The 23,623-nt window shown below is 40.1% G+C and overlaps 3 protein-coding genes, 1 long non-coding RNA gene and 4 other non-coding genes across 9 annotated transcripts; 7 read left to right on the plus strand and 1 right to left on the minus strand.

Annotated features, from left to right (window-relative positions):
- Window positions 1-2,441: 2,441 nt before the first annotated feature.
- Window positions 2,442-6,284, plus strand: best4 (bestrophin 4). The gene is made up of 8 exons (XM_061694412.1): window positions 2,442-2,593; window positions 3,394-3,494; window positions 3,654-3,887; window positions 3,971-4,125; window positions 4,989-5,066; window positions 5,134-5,367; window positions 5,433-5,587; window positions 6,074-6,284. Exons 1-8 carry the CDS (start codon window positions 2,442-2,444, stop codon window positions 6,282-6,284), a joined length of 1,320 nt encoding a protein of 439 aa, XP_061550396.1.
- An 817-nt stretch (window positions 6,285-7,101) lies between these two features.
- LOC133411596 (uncharacterized) lies at window positions 7,102-9,234 on the minus strand. The gene is made up of 5 exons (XR_009769677.1): window positions 9,171-9,234; window positions 8,603-8,682; window positions 8,096-8,142; window positions 7,861-7,919; window positions 7,102-7,619 (listed from the first exon to the last, which is right to left on the minus strand). It is a non-coding gene; the product is annotated as an uncharacterized LOC133411596 (long non-coding RNA).
- Window positions 9,235-9,508: 274 nt separating this feature from the next.
- Window positions 9,509-18,926, plus strand: hectd3 (HECT domain containing 3). Of its 2 annotated transcripts, none has more exons than XM_061694004.1 (19): window positions 9,509-9,602; window positions 9,904-10,359; window positions 10,937-11,190; window positions 11,874-12,009; window positions 12,151-12,272; window positions 12,344-12,457; window positions 12,540-12,622; window positions 13,733-13,898; window positions 13,987-14,068; window positions 14,674-14,856; window positions 15,040-15,261; window positions 15,902-16,015; window positions 16,113-16,202; window positions 17,154-17,360; window positions 17,443-17,572; window positions 18,265-18,339; window positions 18,416-18,503; window positions 18,578-18,646; window positions 18,743-18,926. In XM_061694004.1, the coding sequence occupies exons 2-19, from the start codon at window positions 10,006-10,008 to the stop codon at window positions 18,825-18,827; spliced, it is 2,574 nt and encodes an 857-aa protein (XP_061549988.1). In that variant the 5' UTR covers window positions 9,509-9,602; window positions 9,904-10,005; the 3' UTR covers window positions 18,828-18,926. The 2 variants fall into 2 exon arrangements, with proteins under 2 accessions (XP_061549988.1, XP_061549989.1); XM_061694005.1 differs by having other exon boundaries at window positions 18,416-18,491.
- A 1,217-nt stretch (window positions 18,927-20,143) lies between these two features.
- rps8a (ribosomal protein S8a) lies at window positions 20,144-22,994 on the plus strand. The gene is made up of 6 exons (XM_061693824.1): window positions 20,144-20,190; window positions 20,935-21,041; window positions 21,251-21,350; window positions 21,533-21,708; window positions 21,905-22,034; window positions 22,847-22,994. The coding sequence occupies exons 1-6, from the start codon at window positions 20,187-20,189 to the stop codon at window positions 22,954-22,956; spliced, it is 627 nt and encodes a 208-aa protein (XP_061549808.1). The 5' UTR covers window positions 20,144-20,186; the 3' UTR covers window positions 22,957-22,994.
- On the plus strand, window positions 20,778-20,855 carry LOC133412170 (small nucleolar RNA SNORD55/SNORD39). Its single transcript, XR_009769744.1, has one exon. It is a non-coding gene; the product is annotated as a small nucleolar RNA SNORD55/SNORD39 (small nucleolar RNA).
- Window positions 21,072-21,179, plus strand: LOC133412173 (small nucleolar RNA SNORD46). The gene has a single exon (XR_009769747.1). It is a non-coding gene; the product is annotated as a small nucleolar RNA SNORD46 (small nucleolar RNA).
- Window positions 21,393-21,461, plus strand: LOC133412172 (small nucleolar RNA SNORD38). The gene has a single exon (XR_009769746.1). It is a non-coding gene; the product is annotated as a small nucleolar RNA SNORD38 (small nucleolar RNA).
- LOC133412171 (small nucleolar RNA SNORD38) lies at window positions 21,747-21,815 on the plus strand. The gene has a single exon (XR_009769745.1). It is a non-coding gene; the product is annotated as a small nucleolar RNA SNORD38 (small nucleolar RNA).
- Window positions 22,995-23,623: the final 629 nt, after the last annotated feature.

The raw sequence follows: 23,623 nt of genomic DNA on the forward strand, positions 1-23,623 counted from the left end.
ACACCAGACACTACATTTAGAAACGGAAAATGCACTTTTAGAAGAAGTCGGTTTTTCGTAGATTTTGTCACCAAAACAAATCTGTTTTCAACTTGTTAAAATATACCCTTTAGGTCCTAAACCACTGGGAAACCTTACACACAAAAATAGAAAAAAAAAAAACACTTTTTCACAAATTGTTCAAGTTGCTAAAAAAAAAAAAAAAAACCTAAAAACCAACCTAACCCAAAAATACAGAGAGAAAAAAATGATCGTTAACAGAGGTCGAATTGTTGTCAATTTTGTCAGGCTGTTTCCTCAAGATATTTTGTCAGCCTGTTGCAAAAATATCAAAAAATGTGTAGGTTTTTTTTTTTTTTTTTTTTTTTAATTCCAAGACCACCGGGAAACCTTCCACACACACATCAGGAGTCCCGTCCCATCCTCAAACAGAGGAAAAATGGAACTTGATCTCTGGCGGCGATTTTTCAAGTTTGCTAATAAATAAATAAAAATAATAAATAAAAACTGTTTGTTGGGCCTCTTGGAAGAGCAAGTAGTTTTGCTTTATTTCATTTTATTTTACAACAGTTATAGCCCGAAATTAGTGAGAAAGAGAAGTTGTTGGGACGTCCAAAGGAGGATGATTTACAGCAGAAGTAAATGTAGCCATGTGGAAAGACAAACAAGTGAGCAGAGAGCGGTGCATAATAGCAAAGGAGAAAGCTGTGACCTGTGACCTGGCGTTCGTGTTTGCACTGCTCTTATCTCGCTGATCAATCTACTAAATCATGTTGAAACACATTTGTATCAGTGCCGTGGGATTCTCTACATTACAGTGTAGGAATAATTTCCGACACTGCAGTGTAGAGAATATATGAAACTAAGATAAGATAACCATTGAAACTCATACTCACTTCAGCACTGAGCGGGAACTGAACCTGCGCTGCAGGCACCGAAGTCTGACAAATGTACCATGACACCATCAGTGACTGGGTAATGCATTAATAATACAAATTATATATCATAAACAGCAATTTTTTTACATTTTGATTTAAATGTGTTATTTTATTTTATTTCTATATTTGATTTGATTGGCAATCCAAAAACTACTGTATATGGGCATTGGGAGTCCAATTTATTTTATTTATTTTATTCAATTTCAATATTTAATTTGATTGACAGTCCAAAAAAGAATGTATATGGGCATTAGGATAACTATTTGTTTTATTGCTTTTTATTATATCAAAAACAATCATATACAGTTCATCAATAAAAAATACTAATACATGCATTATTTTATTTCTATATTTCATTTGATTGACAGTCCAAAAACTATACTCTAAATTGGAATTAAAATGCATATTTCTTTTATTATTTTTTATTAGGGAAACAAAATACATTCATTTTATTTTATTTCCATATTTAATTTGATTGACAGTCCAAAAACTATACTGCATATGGTCATTAGATCCTTATTTCTTTCATTACTTTTTATGATTAAACAAAATAATACACAATTATATATAAGGAATATTCATGAAAATTGAATATAATAATAGGTTTTGTAATCTATTCTTATTCTTTTATTCGCTTTATTATAAAAGGAACAAATACAAAATATAAGCTATATGTAATACTTGTTTACTGGTATGTAACATATACCAGTCTTTTTTCTTGGATAGATTTTTTTGTAAATTGATTACTAATAAATGAATAATAAATAGTATGCAGTGTATAGTGTATAATCAATAAAATGAAATTTGTTATAGTATTTCATTTCTCTTTGTAATTTGCGTGACCTCCCAGATATACTGTGTATGGGGATTAGGAGCATTCTTTTAATAAATCAATTTTAAATGTAATTAATTTTGTATGACTCAAATCAAATATTGTTTAATATATATTATACGATGTCGCTATTTCTCTATTTCTCTCTATTTAATTGAGCACAAATTTTGCTAAAACAACAAATGAATGGTGTCCAAAGATTTTTGCACACTATGCTACAAATACACTATAAATGGCCAGTTAAAAAGTTAGATGTTTAAAAAAAATGGATGGGTATATTTATGACGATGACGTCACACATACACACACTGTAGCGTTCATTCATCATGATTTGGCACATGTTGTCTTGCTATAGTGGCAGCAAACAGCCCTTTTTATGGTCACTTGGTGTCATGTATAGAGCAGTGACAAGGTTGAGTCGTGTGAAAGTTGTCTTTGGCACGGTGTTCCCAGCTCATCAATGCAAAAGAAGAAAAAAAAAAAAAAAAAAAAAAAAAAAGGTGTTGTGTGACATGAGGACACACAGGGGAGACTTTATATTGGGAGCCAGGGGAGCAAGGAGCCTCTTCTCTTCAGCTCCTTCGTCACCATCGCAGGTGAGCCTCCACTTGTCGCGTTGTTGAATGTGGTGACCCTGCAGTAATTGATATATTGCGCGTCCCTCTACAGGCATGACTGTGTCATACACACTTGAGGTGGCCAACGTGAGATTTGGAGGCTTCTCCAAGCTCTTGTTCCGGTGGAAGGGCAGCATCTACAAGCTGCTCTACAAGGAGTTTCTCCTCTTCTGCATGGTCTACGTCTTTTTCAGTGCGCTCTACAGGTGATCCGTATTTTTGCATGATTAGTATTGTGAGAAGAAAATATTTTGATCCTTGGCCAAATATTGTGATGTTATATAATGATCATATTCTTACCGTCAGACAAATATCGTAATATTGTGAAGTGATATTATTGGCATCGTCGGGCAACTATCATGGAACTGCGTTGTGGTGTTAATGGTATTATCGGGAAACTATCGTGATAACACCCTACTGTGATATTATTAGTCATTGTCAAAATACCGTATTGTGATCCTACGATCGTTGACCAGATATCATAATATGGCATCGTGATATTATTAGTATCGTTGTCCAAACATCACAAAACCGTATCATGATGTGGTTATCGTCAGCCAAATATCCTAAAACCTTATTGTGATATTACTGACATAGTTGGCCAGGTCTCGTGATAACACAGTGTCATGTTATCAGTAACATTGTGATCTTGATCGTGATCAGGATCTTGTTGTTATCGTTGTTGCGTCATCAGCATATTGGTAACGTTGCCCATATATTGTAATACTGTTACACGCTGTTATTGTTTCCGGCGGTCATGTGTCATGATGATACCAGATCGTGATATTACTCATGCCCTTGGCCAAGTATCAAGATATTATTATATCAAAGCGAGAGAGATTTTTGGCATATTGGTGGCCACCTATCCTAAAGAGATTGTACAGTATCATGGTCATAATATCATGTGAATTATCGGTTCATTGTTATTGGTATCAATTCATCATCTCTTGATATTTGACTCCGTATACAAATGATTGTAAATTGTTTTGCTGTTTTTAACGCATAGGTTGATGCTAACACCCAAGCAGCAGGATGTGTTTGAGCATATTGCCCTCTACTGCGACCAGTTCACCAACACCAACTTCATCCCCGTTCTCTTTGTGCTTGGTAGGTATCAAATCTTGATATTATGTTTTGACACACAAGTGTCAAATATCAATCCGTTTTAACAAGGACTGGTACAAAGTATTGGATCAAGTACATTTCTCTCAAAGTACAGTCTCGAAAACATGGGCAACAATTATGAATGATCTGTGGCGTTTGCAGGCTTTTATGTAACATTGGCATTCAATCGGTGGTGGGGACAATACACCAGCTTCCCGCTGCCCGACAACCTGATGATGGTGGTCTCTGGGAACGTCCACGGAGTCGACGAGAGGGGTCGCCTGTTGCGGCGCACGCTCATGCGATACGCCAACCTGTCGTCGGTGCTGATCCTGCGCTCCATCAGCACCAGAGTTCACAAGCGCTTCCCCACGCTGGAACACGTGGTGGAGGCTGGTAGCTACCACCAAAACACTAGTTTGATATCCACCCGCCCTCTAAAAATCTAAAAAAATAATCTTTTTAACGTTTGCCTGCAGGTTTCATGACATCACACGAGCTGAAGATGTTTGAGATGCTGCACTCTGACTTCAACAAGTACTGGATGCCGCTGACCTGGTTTGCCAACCTGGCATCCAGAGCAAGAGAGGAGGCCCGCGTGAGGGACGATATCGCTTTGAGACTCCTCATGGATGTGACTAACTTTGCTTTCAACTTCACACAAAACACAACACTATCAAACAGCTGATGTATTCCTCTTACGTTGAACGGATACATCACTTTAAGAAGCCAAGTACCTTCCAATCAGTGCATCCATTAGGGATGGGCCGTAACCCATATCATGATGATATTATTGGTGTCGGCAGCCAAATACCGTAATATCATGTGGTGATATTGTTATTGTTGTTATAGCAATGTTATATTACCAGTATTGTTGGACAGTATTGTATTATGATACCCGTATCACTGGAAAAGTATTACAAGACTATCAGTATCCTTAGTAAACATTATGATATTGTAACCTTATTGATATCGTTGGCAAGATATGACAGTATCCGATCAAGATAACCCCATATTGTGATAATATGGGTATATAATATTGTGATAAAGTCACTGATGGTGTAGTGGTACATTTGCCTGACTTCAGTGCGCACAGCGCGGGTTCAGCTCCCGCTCAGTGACGGTGTGAATGTGAGTGTGAATGGTTGTCCGTGTCTGTATGTGCCCTGCGACCGACTGGCGACCAGTTCAGGGTGTAGTCTGCCTTTCGCCCAGTCAGCTGGGATAGGCTCCAGCACCCCATGACCCTGAAGAGGATAAGCAGCAAGTAAGCAAAAATATGCATGTCCATCATACATGTGAAGAATGGTTGTTTTTCAGTATGTGTCCTGCAATTGACTGGCATCCAGTCCAGGGTGTACCCTACCTCTTGCCCAGTTGGCTCCAGCTCACCAAGGAGAACATCTATACAAAATGGATAGATAGGCGCATATTAGCATCCGAGTGAATATATATTCGAGACCTCCATTGAGAAGTCATGTATGCCTCTTATTGCAGGAGTTGAACAACTACAGAGCCAAGTGCAGCCTCTTGTTCCACTACGACTGGATCAGCATTCCTCTGGTCTACACTCAGGCGAGACAATCAGGCCTCCTCCTTCCATCTCTTAGCCTCCGATTGGCTCAACTGTCTCATTCCACAGGTGGTAACGTTAGCGGTCTACTCCTTCTTCGCCTTGTGCGTGATCGGCCGCCAGTTCCTCAACCCAGCCAAAGGCTACAAGGACCACAAGCTGGACTTGTACGTCCCCTTCGTCACGCTGCTGCAGTTCTTCTTCTATGCTGGATGGCTCAAGGTGGGAGAGCTGATCATAAACCCGTTCGGCGAGGACGATGATGACTTTGAGACCAACAAGCTAATCGACAGGAACATTCAGGTGTTTGCATTCACTCCAACGTCTCGTTTTTCGAGTCGGTACGGTGCTGACATTGTGTCCTGAAGGTATCTATGCTGGCGGTGGATGACATGTACCAGAACCTGGCGCCCCTGGAGAAAGACAAGCACTGGGCCCAAAGACATTTCTCAATCCCTTACACCGTGTCCACAGCAGCAGACCGCCTCAGACCGGCTTTTAAGGGCTCCGCCTTTGACATGAGGTCTGTCGCGTCCCTTTGGCCAAGCATCATGACATCATCATACCTTGGTATAGTCTGTATCGTTAGTCAAATCTTTGGCCAAATATGACATTGCTAGATGTAGTGACATTTGTATTGTTAGCAAAATAGCAACATACTATCAGTAGGCCTATCCTTGGCCCAACATCATGGCAATATAGCATTGATATCGGTATCATCGGACAGATCCATCCATCCATTTTCTGTACCGCTTATCCTCACTAGGGTCGCGGGCGTGCTGGAGCCTATCCCAGCTATCTTCGGGTGAGACGCGGGGTACACCCTGAACTGGTCGCCAGCCAATCGCAGGGCACAGATAAACAACCATTCACACTCACACCTACGGGCAATTTAGAGTCTTCAATTCATCTACCACACGTTTTGGGGATGTGGGAGGAAACCGGAGCACCCGGCGAAAACCCACGCAGGCACGGGGAGAACATGCAAATGTATTTCTCATATTTGCAGAGTGAGCTTGGAGGATCTGGAGCAGGAGCAGCCTGGTGATGGTTTCCCTCTGCGGGCTTCCTCACTTGAGGGTCACAAAGACGGCCTCCTGCGGGGCTGCAGCCTCCCATCGCTGACGGATGAGTCAACACGTCACGTCATGAGGGATGTCAACGAGGATGGCGTCAATCTGAAAGAACAAGAAAAGATGATCACAGTTGACGTTTATTAAATAATGTCAATTAACCCATTCTTTGATTATCAAACAGCAACTGCACAGGCAATGCTTAAAGTGATGAACATGTCCAAAGAGGTTAACTGACTATATGAAAAATCTAAAAGAAAAACTACTCACCCTTTGATGATGCCTGAACTGGACAACAGTGTCACTTCATACAGTAGGTACTGCAGGAGTTGAACTCTCAACATGGCCAAAAGCACTAGTAGGACATGAAATAAATGTGGTGGGCTTTCCATGTACGCCAAATGAGTGGAAAGATATCCATGCGTTTTCTCACTTGTCAGGAGGTTTTTGGTACCCATCGATCTATTTTTTGTACCGCTTATCCTCACATGGGTCACGGGCGGGACAGGCCGCAAAAAAATACATTTATAAAAAAAAATTTTAAAAAGTGCTTTCTGGTGGCTTCCTGCTCACTTAACATGGTAAAATATTAAATCAATACAGGCTACAAGTGTAAAATGGGAGATATCTTAAAAACCACACAGCTGAAGTCCTGACTAGCAAGTTTCTACTAGAAGACAAAACTTACTGGTTTATAGGTAACTTTTTTTTTGTCGTATGTACTTTTAAGATGACATTCAGATAACTTGCACTTGTGAGTTTTTTTTTTTTTTAAATTGAAGACAAATGCTAAAAATGTGGCACAAAATATGATGCAATGTCAGTTTATTAAGAAAACAGATCCATTTTAAGCATTAACACTTTATATAGATATTTAATCACATAACCGGCATTTATCAGCCATGTTGGAGGTTGATATCTGGAGAATAAGCTTGGCTTGGAACAAAAAGACTAGTCAAGCAAATAGTGTTTGTTTTCTGTTTAATAGAAATCAGCTATGTTATAACATTTTCCAATCTTGCAAAGACAGTACAAGGACATCCTTTCCTCTACAATTCAACCATCTCGCACCGCCAAACTGATTAAAGCAAAAAAAAAAAATAATGTTTCACAAGAATCCAACAGTTCTGACGGGTATGCAGGTTAATACCACGGCACCAATCACCATACTTTATAAATCTGTTACTGACGAGAATTAAATGGTGATATGGATGACAGGCATACTAAAAAAAATAGCCTTTCAGTTTCTTGGTGTTGTTCTGTGAAAGCCACAATCTCTTTTTTCCTTGACAAATTGTCTTCACCAGTAAACTTGTCTAAGACTTTGTATTGTTGCTGTAAAACTCTGCAAAGTAACAATTTTTCATTGGCTATCAATCACATTTTTTGCTTTAAACATTTAAGCATGACTCCAATGCTGAAACCCAGTCGCATCTTGAGGAGGGCACACAGGTCTCCAGTCATCGCCAGGGCCCCAAGTTACTAGAAAAGAAAAACCAAACAATGCAAAGGGAAGCATAGCTCACATTTGCATTAGGAATGTTCCAGGTCTTCAGTCAGGTTCTGGTAAACTGGATTTTACATGAACCTGTGCCAAAGTCCTGACGTTTTTTCTCCCAATACAAAGATTCCACAGCAGAGAGGGTGGGCTCTGACATGGCAGTACACGATTGGGGATCCACATTTACTTTTTTTAAAACAAAAACAAAATTTAAAAACATACCTCAAGTCAGTCTAGACTCATAGCATCCGTCCATAGCCCATCTACTGCTTCCCATATCACTGAAGACAAAAGATTAGCTAATTATAAAGCATGTCCACGTTACAGTTAACTTGTGACCTCTAGCTGGTGTGCTCAGGGTTTTAAAGTTCACCATGAATTACAATCTGAATGATGCGTTACAAAGACATCAGTGCACACGTATCAGAGGTAGATAAAGCCACTATGTTCAACTCACCTTCAGTTACCATGGGATCAGTGCTGATGATATGACATGGTCATCTGCTGCAAGACAAATGCATCAATAATTGACACCACTTGAGTGTTGGAAGTTTGCCAGATAGACCAGGAAGTTGTGCAATGGTAATGTTTAATAGGCATTATTATGACTTCTAATGCATCTTATGGGACAGTTACACTAGAGACGATGCGTCCAAAATGCAGCAAAATGTACAGCCCAGCACTAGGCTTGTCCCAGCGAAGGTCTGGGACGGGCCACTCTCGTCGGGCCTCGCTCTGCAGCCCTTCAGGAATAGCAGGTTCTAGAACAGAACCGACATAGCCAAGAACATGTGCAGAGTCTTCCTCTTCCAGCACTGTAACACTGAGCCAGACACGTCGTCTGGGTAGCTGACTGAGTGCTGGTGGACAGTAAAGAATATATAGAACTCCCCTTAAAATCCAAACATGCACGACGTTGTCACAAGACCAATTTCAATTTACGCTAAACGACGATGACGTTTACCCAATTGCAAGGACACCAAGTCGCTTGCTTCGTTCATCCCACGTCTACTGCTCTGCCTTCGGTCCACTGGGAAACCATCTCTGAAACAAAAGTTGGAAATCAAAGCGGGTCAAAATACTCTCTCTTGTAATGGTGATGGCCAACTACTCCTGCTAGCCTTAACATTAGCCAGGTAAGTACATTGAGAAAAGATTCTCTTTTACAATACCGACCTGGCTGGAAGTAAAACAAGGGAAAATAAAACCAACTAAACAAAAACATCCAAATTGTAAAAATGTGAAGAGCAAAAAGCACATATTAATGAAGAAAAAATTTGAGATGATTCATAAATAAATGCATATAGTGTCCTTTAACAGTGACTATTACCACAAATATAACGATTTACCCCCATTAGCTTTTTGCAGTACATTCGTTAAGATCACTAGCATCACGCATCGTGGCGGCCACGTGCGACGATTTCCCTCAAAATTAAACATTCGCCAGGTTTAAACAGCACATTTTAATACAGTTACACATTTTTTTGGTAAACGTTTCACAAAAAATTTTTTGTAAAGGATTCAATTCTTACCGAATTCAACTGCACGACGACACGTGCAAGATGTGTGACACAACGAGCTCAGGCAAGAAGGAAGGAGCGGAAGTGACGTACACATAAGATATGGGCTGTCGCTATGCATTGTGGGAAAACGTAGGACGTCCCCAACATTTTGTTACATAGAGTCGAATAATTAGGCTAATGTTACGTTACACGATAGATCTAATCACGTTTGCTCTTTTTGTAACAATGTATTTTCAAAAAGCAATTTAAGATTGTTTTTTTTACCTTCTATTTAAATTTAGAGAAAAAAAATACTAAGCAACAAAAAGTTATCAAGAACACAGAGCTACGGAAGCTCGAGAAGGTCAAAACTCTTTATCACTTCCGTACCCTGTCACGTCTCCACTGACTCAACACCGGTTAAACATTCGCACAAAACGAAAGCACAGGTGCTAGTTAACGGTAAGTCGATGAATACTTGGTTCGTAAAGTGTATTTTTTTAATTAAATTTCGTTTATGTGAACTGAATGTTTCATTGTAATCCTCGTTGTTGAATTGTGAGCGGCTAAATGTACAGCACTTTGCTAGCTTGCTGCGTTAGCTTCCTCGAGGACTTGTGTTATCGCCACGTTAATAAAACCTTTGCTCACCGATTCACCTTCAGACTCTCGATGTGTGAGCTTGAAAGCAACGCCCTGCTTGTGGCTGCTGCTTTTGTGTTGGTTGAAGCTCAGGAATATTCGTTTTTGTTTCGTTTGACAGGTGGGGTCCCGGTGCAAACAGGGTGGACCGTGGGGTCATGTCAGCTGACTGCCACTTGCATTCACCTCCATCATCATCATCATCATCATCATCATCATCATCATGTCACTAGGGGATAGTCCTCACCTGCTGCTTGGCCGGATTCGCTTCCTGAACCGCTGCACTGAGTGTTTTCGGAAGAGCGAGCCGGTTCCAGACAGCCTGTGTTATGTGCCCCGAGAGGTGTGTTTTAAGATCTGCAAGGATTCGTCGTCCAGCTCCTGCGCCGCCGCCGCCGTCTCCGGTTCCACGGGAGGCTCCGGGAAGACGGTGGTGTCCGTCTTTGACAGCCCGCACCAGAGTCCGATTAACAAGAAATTATGCAAGTACACCATTGAGCTCAAGAAAGGGACGTGTATCCGGACCACAGGGGAGGAGTACTGTAATAGCCAAGGCCTCTGGGTCAAGATCAATAAGGTAAAATGTTTCTTTCTGGCTCCTGATACAATTCCATTCTTTTTACCATGTCACACATACTTCCAGGTGGCAAAAGCTCCAGCAATCTCCAATTGTACCTCAAGTAAATAAACCCTTTTTGAAAATCGAATGATAAATGTACTGTAGGTTCAGTTACATATCCCAACACTCGATCACAAGCATTCATTGATCCACTCAGTCACATACACCCGTACAATGGCTGGAGTAATAAATGTACATTCAGAGTCATTCATGGCTGTTAAGGAGGCAGTCTTGCAATCATCTCTGTACAGTGTCGGTGTTTGGTATGTGTGGCAACACAGGGCAATATTTCTTGGGGGAGGTGGGGGGGGGGGGTTGGGTCAACATGCAAAAAAAAACAAAACATGAATTGGTTTTCTATTAGCAACATGACGTATGTATAGGGAATTTGTGAGGCCTTGTGGAGAAATGAGGGGATTTCAAGGATTTTGCTAATAAATGTTGAAGTAAGAGGTTATCGATGGCAAGGGAGTATGAAATCTTTAAGCTATCACCTTATTAAAGTGAGGATCCATTTTGGTGTGTGTGTGTCCAGGAGCAGCTGGAGGAGCACCGTCCAGGGCAAGAGCTGGAGGAAGGTTGGATCCTGGTGTGCAAGCACACCGAGGGTGGCGACAGGCTGGTGCCCGTGGAGTCGCCCGAGACGGTGAGCAGACAGCAGCAGCTCTTTGGCTGTGACCACAAAGCGTGCAACAGGTGGGAGCAGGTGGTGGATGTGGAGAATGCCATGTTCCTAGGATCCAAACCAAAGATAGCAGAGCCGGACGCTGCCGCGGTAGAGAAGCTGAGGTGAGTCTGGGGTAATAAATGTTCAGCATGATTTTTAATAAGAAAACAATATTTTTATTGTTGTTGTTTTTTAATTCATATATGTTAAACTGTCACACAAACATACAAAATGAAATAAAACACTCATGTCATTTAAATGTGATAACATAACACACACACATGGAACACAATACCGTTTGATCACATGCATATGGCAGCTTCCCAGAATAGCGGCTAGTGCGAGAAGCTAACACAGCAGTCTACGTCTTTACTCAGTGCACCACAACCAGATGAACTCACATGCACTACACAGTCACAGAAAATCTAACTCAAACACAAAAAGCTGTACGTTTTCCAGCTGAGATCAAACCTAACACAAAGGGAACAAGCACAGGAGGTACAGCGCGACCAAAATAAAACCAGTAGTAGTCCAAACAGAAGGACTCAAACGCTTCATACCAGTCACAAACATTCCAATTCAAAGTCCTTTGTTTACTAAAAGCTGGTCAGTTTTGTTTATACTTGAGTCCTATCAAGACGAGGGGAACAAAAAAAAATCAGGAAGTCAAAGCTTACCAAAATAAAACTAGTAACAGCACAAACCGATGGATGGACTCAAATGCAGGACACCAGTCACAGTTCCAAAGCAAACTTCTTTGTTCCCAAAAAGCTGGTCAAATAAAACATTGTCTCTGAAATGTCAGGTACATACCCCCGACATGGACATATGAATGCGACGAGGACCTGGTGCACTACTTCTACGACCACATCGGCAAAGAGGACGAGAACCTTGGTAGCCTGAAGCAGAGCGTGACCAGCATTGATGTTTCTTCCTGTTCGGTGAGGAGCAAATACTACTCAAATACTGTATAGAGTACCAGTTGAAAGTTTGGACACAGTTAATGATGAGAAGCTGTACCCAAACTTTACTGGTACTATATGATCCGAAGTCACAAATTATGCTGATCATGTCACTACTAGGAGGATCCCAGCGGCGGCGTGAACAGCCTGACAGACGGTGACACTAAAACGTATTGGGAGAGTGACGGAATGCAAGGACAGCACTGGATACGCCTTCATATGAAGAGGGGGACTGTTGTCAAGTGAGAAGCCACCCCCGCTACTGAAACCAGTGTTGTGTTCCAAATGGAAATTGTTTTTCGATGTGTCATAGTAAGCTGATTTTGACAGTGGACTCCACGGACGACAACTACATGCCCAAGAGGGTGACCGTGTACGGAGGTGAGGGAGACACCCTGAAGAAGCTGAGTGATGTCACCATTGACGAGTGAGCCTCTTACAAATATATGACTTCAATCCACGGATTTTGAATATAGCTTTTAAGCACCTCTGCCACGTTTTGTCTGCAGCAATCTGATTGGGGAGATATGTGTGGTAGAAGACATGTCATCGCACTTGCCAGTTATTGAGGTCCGAATCGAGGAATGTCGGGGTGAGTTCTCATTTGGAACAAGAGAGGCAGTTATTTGTACAAATGTAATTTGGGAGTACTATCAAAAAAAAGTGGATTAGCACGTCTGTTAGAGATGGGTATCTTTCACATTTGAATCGGTACGGGACCAATTCCCAGGCTGATACTCAACAGTACCAATTTAAATCCTTTTGTGTTTGGTAATAAATGTTAATTTGTTTAATAATAAAATCTCAAAAATTATCCATTTAACATTTATTTTCCAATATATAAACTTTGACAAATATAATAGAACAACATCCTAAGTTTAAAACAAATGAGCATTAGGATGTAGTAAAAGTAAATAAAGGTATATTTTATAAATAATGATAAACAATACAAACAATTACATTATTTTTCACTTTCAGCTAACTCTCTACATATTGCTGTATTGAACAGAATTAGGAATTTCAAACTGAATACCGAAACATGAGTCAGTCAGAAATAAATCAAGCTTAACATTCCACCAATACAACTCAGTTTTCTGTTCTGTCATGCAAGTAAATAACTATAATTTATCTCATTAATAATTTTTTTGTAAAACAGTCAATTGGTAAATTCACAGATCACAGTTATAATTATGTTTTAGCATGAAAATATAATTTGGGTTAAGGATTTTGTACTTGTGTATTAACCATTGGGAGCGTATTTGTTTTAAAGAAGAGATTTGATCGAAAAATGACATTTTAATTGCTTGATTGCTTTTATACAAATAGTTGATTCGCTTGTGTGCCTGCCCACCTGTCGTGTGAAATTACACAACCAAACATCCACGAAAATACAATCCATGCTTACTCTGTGTTTATGGCTGCTCGGGTGACTTTTCTTCCAAAGTGAAATTCAGATGCGTGGCTCAAAACGGCTCCGCCCCTGGTCATAACAGTAACGCAAAACTGTACTCGCGTTGGCACACCCAGCAGTAGAGGCTGAATGGGTGAGCAGTGGGTCATATGCATGAGACTGGAACTCCCCACCAAAACTGAAGTGTGGTGTATTTATTTATCTTTGGGGGATGGCCATGTGAGAAAATGGGGCTATTCTTTTTAAAAAATATTTCCTCTTGTGTGTAAATGTGGTGCTTTCTTTGGGAAGATGAGGGGATAGACGTGCGGATCCGAGGCTTGAAGATCAAGTCGTCGTGCGAGCGAGACCTGGGACTGAACGCCGACGTCTTCCAGTCCTCCTACTTGGTGCGCTACCCCCGTCTGCAGGGGACGCCGGCTGATGTCCTTTACCGTCGAGCGCTGATCATCCAAAGGTAGAATCAATTGTAGCCAAGTAAGCCAAATGAAAATGCTCAAATGGTCCAAACTGTTGAAATAATCACTTGATGTTTCTTCCCCCAGGTTCATTTCCTTACTAGACAATGTGCTCCCGCACTTTGTGCCAGCCTGGGACTACAGCCTGGGCACCTTCAACCATATCAAAGTGAGCTTACTGTTGTTATGGTTCTATACAGGTGTATCTCAATAAATTAGAATTAGAAAACTTCATGTATGTCTGTAGTTCAATTCAAAAAATCATATATAGCTTCACTACATAGAGTAAACTATTTCATGGTTTCATGTGTTATTATTTTGATGATTTTGGCTTACAGCTAACAAAAACCCACAATTAACCATCTCCAAAAAATTTGAATGTTATAAAAGAAACCGTCAAAAATAAGCTTGTATGGAAATGAGGTTAGAATTGGTCTTCTGACACGTATTTTTTTTGTTTTGAATGATTCTGTATAATTTATGAGTTTCACTTTTGGAATTGCAATGCTGAAATACAATGAACTCTCCTACAGTATTCAAATTTATTGAGATGCACCTGTATGTTTAAGATGAACCAATTAATTAAAACCGCCATTTTCCCATGGAGCAAGTGTCACTGTCACATTTTATACATCACACCAGATGCTGACATCATTTGATCACATGATACCATACCGCTGTGTTCTGTAACAATATTTTGGGGGGATTTGTATGTGAAAGTCACTGTATGCAGTTTAAAATCTTTTGGCTTTGCTTCTTTCTGTCACCTTCCAGAGCATAAAACAGTTCCTGCTGCAGTCCAAACGTCGCTCAGCGCTGGTCACGCAGTGCCTGAAGGACTCGGAGACCAGCAAACCCAACTTCCTGCCGTGCCTCTACATCAACAGGCGGCTGGCAATGGAGCACAGGGACAACCCCTCACTGGACCCCAGTTGCAAGAACGCCGTGTTCAGTCAGGTCAGCTCTGTTTGCTTTCAGCGTGATGATAATGGTGGAAAACGTACTCAGACTCTTTACTTAAGTAGAAGTGCTGATACTTGTATAAAAAAGATAAAACGGACTCCGAAATGTCATCTGCTGAGGCTGAAAAAAGAAACCAACCTATTTTGACAAAGTGCCTTTGTACTTGTAACCACCCAGGTGTATGACGGCCTAAAACCGTCCGACAAAATGGAGAAGACTTTGGATTATAGGTGGCCTGCTCGTTACGACCAATGGTGGGAATGCAAGTTCATCGCTGAGGGCATTATCGACCAGGGCGGTGGCTTCCGGGACAGTCTGGCCGACATGTCCGAGGAGCTGTGTCCCAGCTCGGCCGAGTGTCTGATGCCGCTGCCTTTCTTCACGCGAACATCCAACCAAGTACAACGGACTTTAAAAGCAAACCTTTAACTCAAATTTTACCATTATTAACGTGTATACAAGTGCAGTACAAGGAGAATTAGGATGAGAGTCCTAATAAACATATGAGAATGAGCACAATAACAGGAAGTAGAAACCTACCAGAATAAAAAAAGCAGTCACAGTATAAACAGATGGAACAGTCAGGGGAAATTCAAAATCAAGGCAATTTCTTCACAAAAAGTTGGTCCCACTGAGAGACCTATCAAGGGAACGGGCACAAAGGAAGGAAGTCGAAACATAAGATAAAAGCAGTAACAGCGCAAACATCTTGACTCAAAAAGTTTAAATCGAAGTCCTTTGTTCTCAAAAACAGCAATTAGAAAACTACCAAATAAAAGCAGTAACAAAGCAACACTTGTGATCACCCATTTCCAGTTATAATGGACCTCAAATGTTGTGCACACCGTCTTAGTCTTGAGAGTCTCCTTCTGGCTGAAAGGAAGTCTAATGAGATGCTCAGATACTTTCCTGACATGTTGAGATTACATATTACAGTTACATGTCAGGGAAACAAAATGTAAGGCATATTTTACCCAAATTTACAGTTGATAATTTTTTTTCTCTATTGCCATTAATTTTGTGCTTTCTTTCCCCTCAGGGTGCCCTGGAGGCCAGAGACTACTACGTTCCTAACCCATCCTGCAAAGAATTTCACAAGTACGAGTGGATCGGGCAGCTCATGGGCGCAGCACTTCGAGGGAAAGATTTCCTCGTGGGTGATTCTTGTCTTCTTGATTCTTTTGTCTCGTTTGCAGCCATAGTTGATTTTGTTGTTTTTCTTGTTCTTGTTGGTTTTTCCGATCCAATAGGTTCTGGCTCTCCCCGGCCTGGTGTGGAAGCAGCTGACTGGGGAGGCTGTCAGCTGGAACAAAGACTTCCATGCTGTTGACTCTGTGCTGGTGAGGATATGTGTAGACTATTTCTATTAGTTAGAAATATAATATATAAATTATGTATTTATAAATATAGACTTTTTTTTTTTCTTTTATATATCATATCCATATTTACGAGATAAAAATGTAATAAATAAATACAGCAACAGAAATCTGTCCTGAGTAATGGAGACAGTCGTAGCTACAATAAAACATTTTATTATGATTAATAGTTGATAATGATTTAAAAAAAAAAATCATGTTCCTACTTTTTATGACATTAAAACATACTAATGGCAAAAAAAATGAATTTGCATCATTTAAATATTATAATGACAAGGCTTCTTTGTATTCATTCATTTATTTTATTGTATTTAGAATACAGGAACAAAATGGTAGAAAATAAACATTATAAAATATTTTGAATTGACACCAATAAAAAGTTTTTTTAACATAAATTAAATAATAACCAAACATTTTGTTTTACAATTATTTACTGTTATTAGAATTAGCATCAATTAGGTCAGATTTTTAGAAAAACACATTTTATCAATAATGTTTAAACATTTAAAAATGACAGGAAACAAACCAAACATACCGTAATTTGAATTAGCATAGTAAAAATAATATGCATTTTATTTTTTTATGATCCATATTGTGATGTAGGTACATTAATCAATTGAGTATTTATTTGTAGACTAAATTATAAAAATACTATTTATTTTAACAATACAGGTATTGTTAAAAAATTTAAAAGCATCTTTCTAGTACCCCCTGCAGTGGAGTTAAATTACCCCCCGAAGGATTATTTGAGAACATGTCAAATTTATAAAATTTAAACTAAATAATCTACATGTATACATGTATGTAGGCATAATCTTAAATCCAGTTTCATCCTGATGTTATCCAGATTATGCTGAAAGCTTTAATCTGAATTGTGCATGGAAAAGGTCACTTGTCTGTTGGCTGTGTTGTCAGGTCAACCTGCTGGACGCCATGGACAACATGGACCGTGAGACGTTTGAGTTCCGTTTTGGTGAGGAGCTGGTGTACACCACGCTGCTGAGCGACGGCCAGATGGTGGAGCTGGTCCCGGGCGGTGGCAACGTGGCCGTCCGCTACGAAGACCGGCGCGAGTTCATCCGCCTGGTGCAGAAGGCTCGGCTTGAGGAGAGCAAGCAGCAGGTTTGTTGCAACGCGTTTGTCCCAAGTGCCGACGGTCGAAATGTGCACTGTACGCTTCATCTGGCTGTTTTTGGCATCGCAGATAGCGTCGTTACAAGCTGGGCTGCTCAAGGTAGTCCCGCAGGCGGTCCTTGATCTGCTCACCTGGCAGGAAGTGGAGAAGAAGGTTTGTGGAGACCCGGAGATCAGTGTGGAAGCTCTCAAAAGACTCAGTGAGTTGACTGCACACTTTGTTATTGTGCGGTAATGCTAATGAAAGCTGTCATTTTTTTTTGCCCTTTTCCCATCTTGCTCTTCTGTATAAACAAAATGGGGGTGATGTAGTGGATCTACAGTGGTGCCTTGAGATATGACTGATCCAACTTGGAAGTTTTTCTTCGTACGAACTGTCATTTGGCTGATTTTTTTGTTTTGTTTTTTCTTTTACTATGATTTGTGAGCAAAACAATTAGATATGAGCACTATATTGTGGCAGTGAATGCTGTGTATTTTAAACAACCACATCGCTTTACCTTAAAGTCTGTTTAGCCTAATGTTAACAAACAATGCAGAACTTCATAGGTGGACTAACGAATAGCATCTGTGTTAGAACCCTTTGAGCAACAGATATTTGAACAAACAACAGAACAGGAGAGAGAGAGGGGAAAGCACCTGTGTTTAAGGGAATGGTAGAAAGGCGGAACAGGGGAGTGAAGTATAATGCTGACACTCACTTACCCCATTTATGTGGAAAGCAATTTTGTCGCAGTCCCACAACCATTTGATCTCACTAGATGCTGACGTCATCTAATTATCTAATTGTGGGATGTCGCTGTGTGAAAGCTTTATTGAATTCTGTGTAAAAAGCAAATGCATTGGGAAAGCTGTGTGAACGAGGCCAATATGTTTCTAATGTGTTTGCCAGCTGGCTACGAGGACCTGGAACAAGATGATATTCGTGTGCAATACTTGTGGGAGGCGCTGACCAACTTCACCAACGGTCAGTCGACTCTCCTTCTCTCTTCATCCTCAAAGCATGAATCCAATATGAAATCTAATGTTTGTTTTCTTTTCAGAGGACCGCAGCAGATTTCTGAGGTTTGTGACTGGTCGAAGTCGTCTTCCTGCCCCCATCTACGTCTTCTCTGACAAGCAAGTATTTTGGCAAGTACAATAATGACTGAAAGACTTGCAAGCTGACACGTTATCCTTTTAACTGTTTTTACATCCTGCTGTAGCTCCGAGGGCGACGCGCTTCCGCAGTCTTCCACGTGCTCCAGCACACTCTATTTACCCAACTACCCGAGGTAGGTGGTCAGAAGCCTAAAACTACATATCGTGACTTTATTTTTATATTTATATGACCCCTCTGAATGCTGCATGTGTGGCTTTTGTCGCCACAGCGCCAAAGTTTGCGAGGAGAAGCTCCGCTACGCCGCCTACAACTGCGTGGCCATCGACACGGACGTGAGCCCTTGGGAAGAGTAACCACTCGGAGTTTCGCTGCACACTCATCACTTTTCCAAGGAAGAACTACCAAGTCATCACAGTTGTAAATAATAGAGAAAATAATAAAGAAATATATATGGAAACCTTACTGTTTTTGTGTGACTGTCTCCTAAGATAGACACTAATTTTAATTATAATATGTGTAATATACCTGCAATGAGCTCTTGACCAGTCCAGGGTGTACCCCGCCTCTCGCCCCGAAGTCAGCTGGCATAGGCATCAACTCACCCGTGACTGTAAAGAGGACCAAGGCTATGGAAAATGGATGAATACAACCTAAGGCTCAAGCGAATTAAGCACATGCTTACGGCCACGAGCCCCCAAGAACACTTAACACAGGCTCGAGTATTTAGGAAGAACAGTGAGTAACATGAAAAAAGAACGGTTACCACTACATAAAAATGTTATTGTTTGGATTAATGTTGGTTTACATTTTGTTTACTAGAGCTTTTGCATATTTTTACATAGTTTGAAGACCTAATTATTCAACTTGAATATTTGTTTGTTTTATCATTGTTATCACCTTATTTCACCTATATCTGTTCAGTTATATCATGATTTGCTTGACATTTACTGTAATATTTTGTTTTTGTACATTATATTTTTTTACTATAATACATTGTGTTTGTAATAATACATTTTATTTTAAGCATCTTTCAGCAAACTCAGACACGAAGCAACAAAACAGTTGGTAAAATCACAGAGACAGGCGCCATGGAGGTGTCTGCTGGCTCTGGAATTGTGGTTAGTACTGCTATTACTTTAAAATGCAGGATTTTACATGACCTATAGGTGAATCATAACTATTTTTTTAAATGAATGTACGTAAAATTGTAAGTATTTTTTTTTAAATATATATTAATCTACAGAGTGGTATTTCTAATATTTTTCATTTACGCACATAAGGTAACTCAGTCAGAATATTAGCAATAGCTCCCATGCCACAGTTTTGAACATATAACAGTCGTTTATTTTAATTTTATATTTCTTTCAATAATTAAAAAAAATAATAATAATGTCTTTCTTTGGATCTGGTCATGACGTTTCAGTGGTAGCTGTGACAGGTGAGGGAAGAAATTATTTTAAAAATGTACGAGGACATTTATTAATAAAATATACACCATATAATATATATATATATATATATACTAATATATTTCTAATAAAACTTTGAAATTATTAAAGAATATACTGTATAATGTGCAGAAAATTTAATTTTTCTTTGTCTACTTCATAACAAACTTCAAACCTCGTTGAGATATGTGTTCTCGCGAGAACACATGGCTTGAAACTTTCCCATAATCCCTTGCGGGTCCTCTTTCAAGCCGGCGCCTGAGAATGGGTACGTGTTTTGATGCTCGGGTTGGAGGGAGAATCCTTGGCCATCTGTCTTTATATCCCAGGAATGCTGACCTTGCTTACAAATATATTAAGGCTAAACATAGATGGAGTCGATGCGTTTTCAACTTGATTACGCGCGGGCCTCCTACAATGTTTGAAGGAAGTCGTTTTCAGTGGATGTGTGAAATGCTCCAAGATGGCTCCTCGCTAGCCATATCTCGAGCTCTTGACGCCGAATTACGGCGGAGCACGCGTGATTTTGTTTTTGGGAGAAGCTAAGGTATTTTTGTTGTTGTTTTGATGACGTTGTAGGGGTTATTGTCACGTAGAGACTGGTAATAAGTTGCTAAAATTTACCAGGTGATGTTGAAGTCACTGTTAGCATTATCCGCTAGGCTGCTCGTGTCGAGTCAAATAGCTTATTTTGAATATGACGTGTATTTTTTTTATGTTAGGATGAAAAGTGGAATTCAACCAATTTTCACTTATACTCGTCTTTTTTCAACATTTGCTGTTTGCTGCTAACATTACCAAAGTCTGTTTACCTAGTGCAATGCTGTTAATACATAAAATCGTCTCATGACTGCTTGAGTGACATGATGAAACTTTTAATGCAGAGTCCAAATATACAATGTGGACAACCTACCTTGGAGAACTGATTGCTCAAGCATAACCTGATAATGCGCAGTGTTCATATACAGATATGTTTGCCAATCTTTCAGTTTTAAAAAAAATCATTTCCCAGGTATCTCAAGGGACAACTGGCACAAACGCCGCAAGACCGGTGGCAAACGAAAGCCCTACCACAAGAAGAGGAAGTATGAACTCGGGCGACCTCCAGCAAACACAAAGGTAAGCGCCAAATGTTGTTTCTCATAATTTTGCGTGAGTGATGAAAAACGGACCTTAGGTAGGTCTTATTTGTACCGTTTTGGTGCAAAGCTTTGGACCTACCCGTGCTAGGCCTTGTCATAGTTACACTGACACGCATATTAAATAAATGAGGACTGGTTGACTGCAGATGTTGTTGAAGGTTAACAAAACTTTTTTTTCCCGTCAAGATCGGTGCTCGCCGTATCCACACCGTGAGGGTCCGTGGTGGGAACAAGAAGTATCGTGCCCTGAGGCTGGACGTTGGCAACTTCTCATGGGGCTCTGAGTGTAAGTGTCCAATCCAAGACTGTTCTCAAGGTTTCCGGAGATGTTCAATGAAGATAACTTTGTCCAGTTCTGCTACTGAATGCAAGTGCTGATAGTTTAGACTCTGAGAACCCATTACACAACGGGAACACCAATTTATCATAAGTCAGGTGAAATAAATCGGTGCGTTTCTTTTTGCTCAGGCTGCACACGCAAAACCAGGATCATCGACGTGGTCTACAACGCCTCCAACAATGAGCTGGTCCGAACCAAGACCCTGGTGAAGAACTGCATCGTGCTAATTGACAGCCTCCCCTACAGGCAGTGGTATGAGGCTCACTACGCCACTCCTCTTGGACGCAAGAAGGGCGCCAAGCTGGTGAGTGACCCAGGTTTGACTGCCAAATAAGTGTCGTCTTTCTGTGAAGATAACTTTGTCCAGTTCTGCTACTGAATGAAAGTGATGCTACTGAAGACTCAGAGAAAGAACTGTCATCCACCCTGACATGTTTAACGTGGCAGCTGTCTGATTTATACGCTTTAGAGCTAAAATGTCCCCAACCCTTGTACTATAGACTCCTGAGGAGGAAGAGGTCCTGAACAAGAAGAGGTCCAAAAAGACCCAGAAGAAGTATGATGAGCGTAAAAAGACGGCCAAGATCAGCCCGCTCTTGGAGGAGCAGTTTCAGCAGGGAAAACTGCTTGGTGAGTCCGAGGGGGCTTAATTAGGTCTAGTACTCGTTTTTAAATGCAAAGTGCTATTATTAAAGTGGCTGTCTGTACATGACAAGAATTTCCACCCAAATAGAGCCCTTGTAAATCTACGAGTCATCAAAATGTTACAAACAACCTCCATACCTCCTATAGGCGATTAAAAAGATAACCGGTGCAGTGTTGCGATAGAAATATTTACTGCAGCAAACGTGACACCTGTAAAGCTGATTTTGAAAGACAGAAGTGCTACTTTATGCAGAGTGGCTCAAAAGCTGCTAAGAGTTTAAAGAAAAGTTTGCCAAGCGTGGGAAAACCGTCCTTTATGGTCAGCTTTTAGTATTATTAACTACAATTAAAAGGTACTGAATTTAACGACTGTATTAAGTTGTATTAACCTAGAGTAATTTGATAAATGTTGCAATCAGTACAGTGAGAAAAGGCTGCAGATTTAAACTGTTGCCACTAATGTGGCCTGTTTGGAAAAATACTATTAATACAGAAGTTCTGTATATCCCTGAATTTATTCCATGTGGAAACAACATGTGAACATACAGGGAATTGGTATTTCATTATTTGGGGTATACTGATTTTAAAATGTGTATGGATAGTATGTATGTCCCTCATTACTGTACTTAAAAGGCATTTTCTACAGTTGAGTTATTAAAAAAACATCCCTGTCCACTTTGAAGTGATGTCATATTGTAGTTATTGTTCTTGAAATGTCTAAATCAAGTGATGTACTTGAATGGCTGAAAGGGAACAGGAAGTCAATTTTAAATCCACGGTCTTCTTCCTGCTTGCAGGCTGCATTGCCTCCAGACCAGGCCAGTGTGGACGAGCAGACGGCTACATCCTGGAGGGCAAGGAACTGGAGTTCTACCTGAGGAAAATCAAGGCCAAGAAAGGCAAATAAATGTTTGATACGCCAATAAAAAAAAAAAATCTAACAAATGTCTCAAGTTTGTCATGGTGCTTACTCTGAGTTGGTGAAAATTTTTTCTCCAAATTTGGTCCTTTTCATATTTTTTACATTGTCTTGTTTATTTATTTTCTTTTACAAATTATTGGCCAATATAAAGTGTTGAGCATCTCATGCTCTCATTGACCATGCAATGTAGATGCTCTACATATTTTTGTTTTCCTGAAAGTGATTGTTTTGGAGATGCAGGATTCTACCCAATATCAGCATATTTTTAAAAAAAGTGTTGCTGTGAAACCAAACTATACAGGCAACGTTTAATTGTTCAAACTCCCTTAAAGGTGTATAAACTATAACAAACATTTAAATACTTATTTGAAGGTTACTTTTAATTCCATTTTAACATTAAGTGTAACAACTATGGCGCATTGTACTGAGCTACCACCGAGTTCTATGGTTATCACACTGCAATTAGCATTGGTGTTGCAAGAATAAAAATCATGAGCATTTACATTATCTAGGGTCTTGTAATATCCATCCAGTTTCTATGCCTCACTGAGGTTGTGGGTGTATTTGTTGCATTCGCAAAAATCTTACATTTTTCATGTATAACTACAATGAAAATTACTTTTGAGGCGTTTGACGACTACACCTACTGAAT

This window comes from Phycodurus eques, chromosome 13, assembly GCF_024500275.1.
Source record: "Phycodurus eques isolate BA_2022a chromosome 13, UOR_Pequ_1.1, whole genome shotgun sequence".
NCBI lineage: Eukaryota > Metazoa > Chordata > Actinopteri > Syngnathiformes > Syngnathidae > Phycodurus > Phycodurus eques.

Bases quoted from the DNA above. Each gene is read 5' to 3' on its own strand.
- hectd3 (XM_061694004.1), top strand. From the start codon at position 10,006: ATGTCACTAGGGGATAGTCCTCACCTGCTGCTTGGCCGGATTCGCTTC. The intron at 15,262-15,901 runs GTACAACGGACT...CTTTCCCCTCAG, and splicing joins TCACGCGAACATCCAACCAA to GGTGCCCTGGAGGCCAGAGA. The intron at 16,203-17,153 runs GTGAGGATATGT...CTGTGTTGTCAG, and splicing joins ATGCTGTTGACTCTGTGCTG to GTCAACCTGCTGGACGCCAT.
- rps8a (XM_061693824.1), top strand. The intron at 21,042-21,250 runs GTAAGCGCCAAA...TTTCCCGTCAAG, and splicing joins GACCTCCAGCAAACACAAAG to ATCGGTGCTCGCCGTATCCA. The intron at 21,351-21,532 runs GTAAGTGTCCAA...CTTTTTGCTCAG, and splicing joins CTTCTCATGGGGCTCTGAGT to GCTGCACACGCAAAACCAGG.
- best4 (XM_061694412.1), top strand. From the start codon at position 2,442: ATGACTGTGTCATACACACTTGAGGTGGCCAACGTGAGATTTGGAGGC. The intron at 3,888-3,970 runs GTAGCTACCACC...GTTTGCCTGCAG, and splicing joins GGAACACGTGGTGGAGGCTG to GTTTCATGACATCACACGAG. The intron at 5,588-6,073 runs GTCTGTCGCGTC...TCATATTTGCAG, and splicing joins GGCTCCGCCTTTGACATGAG to AGTGAGCTTGGAGGATCTGG.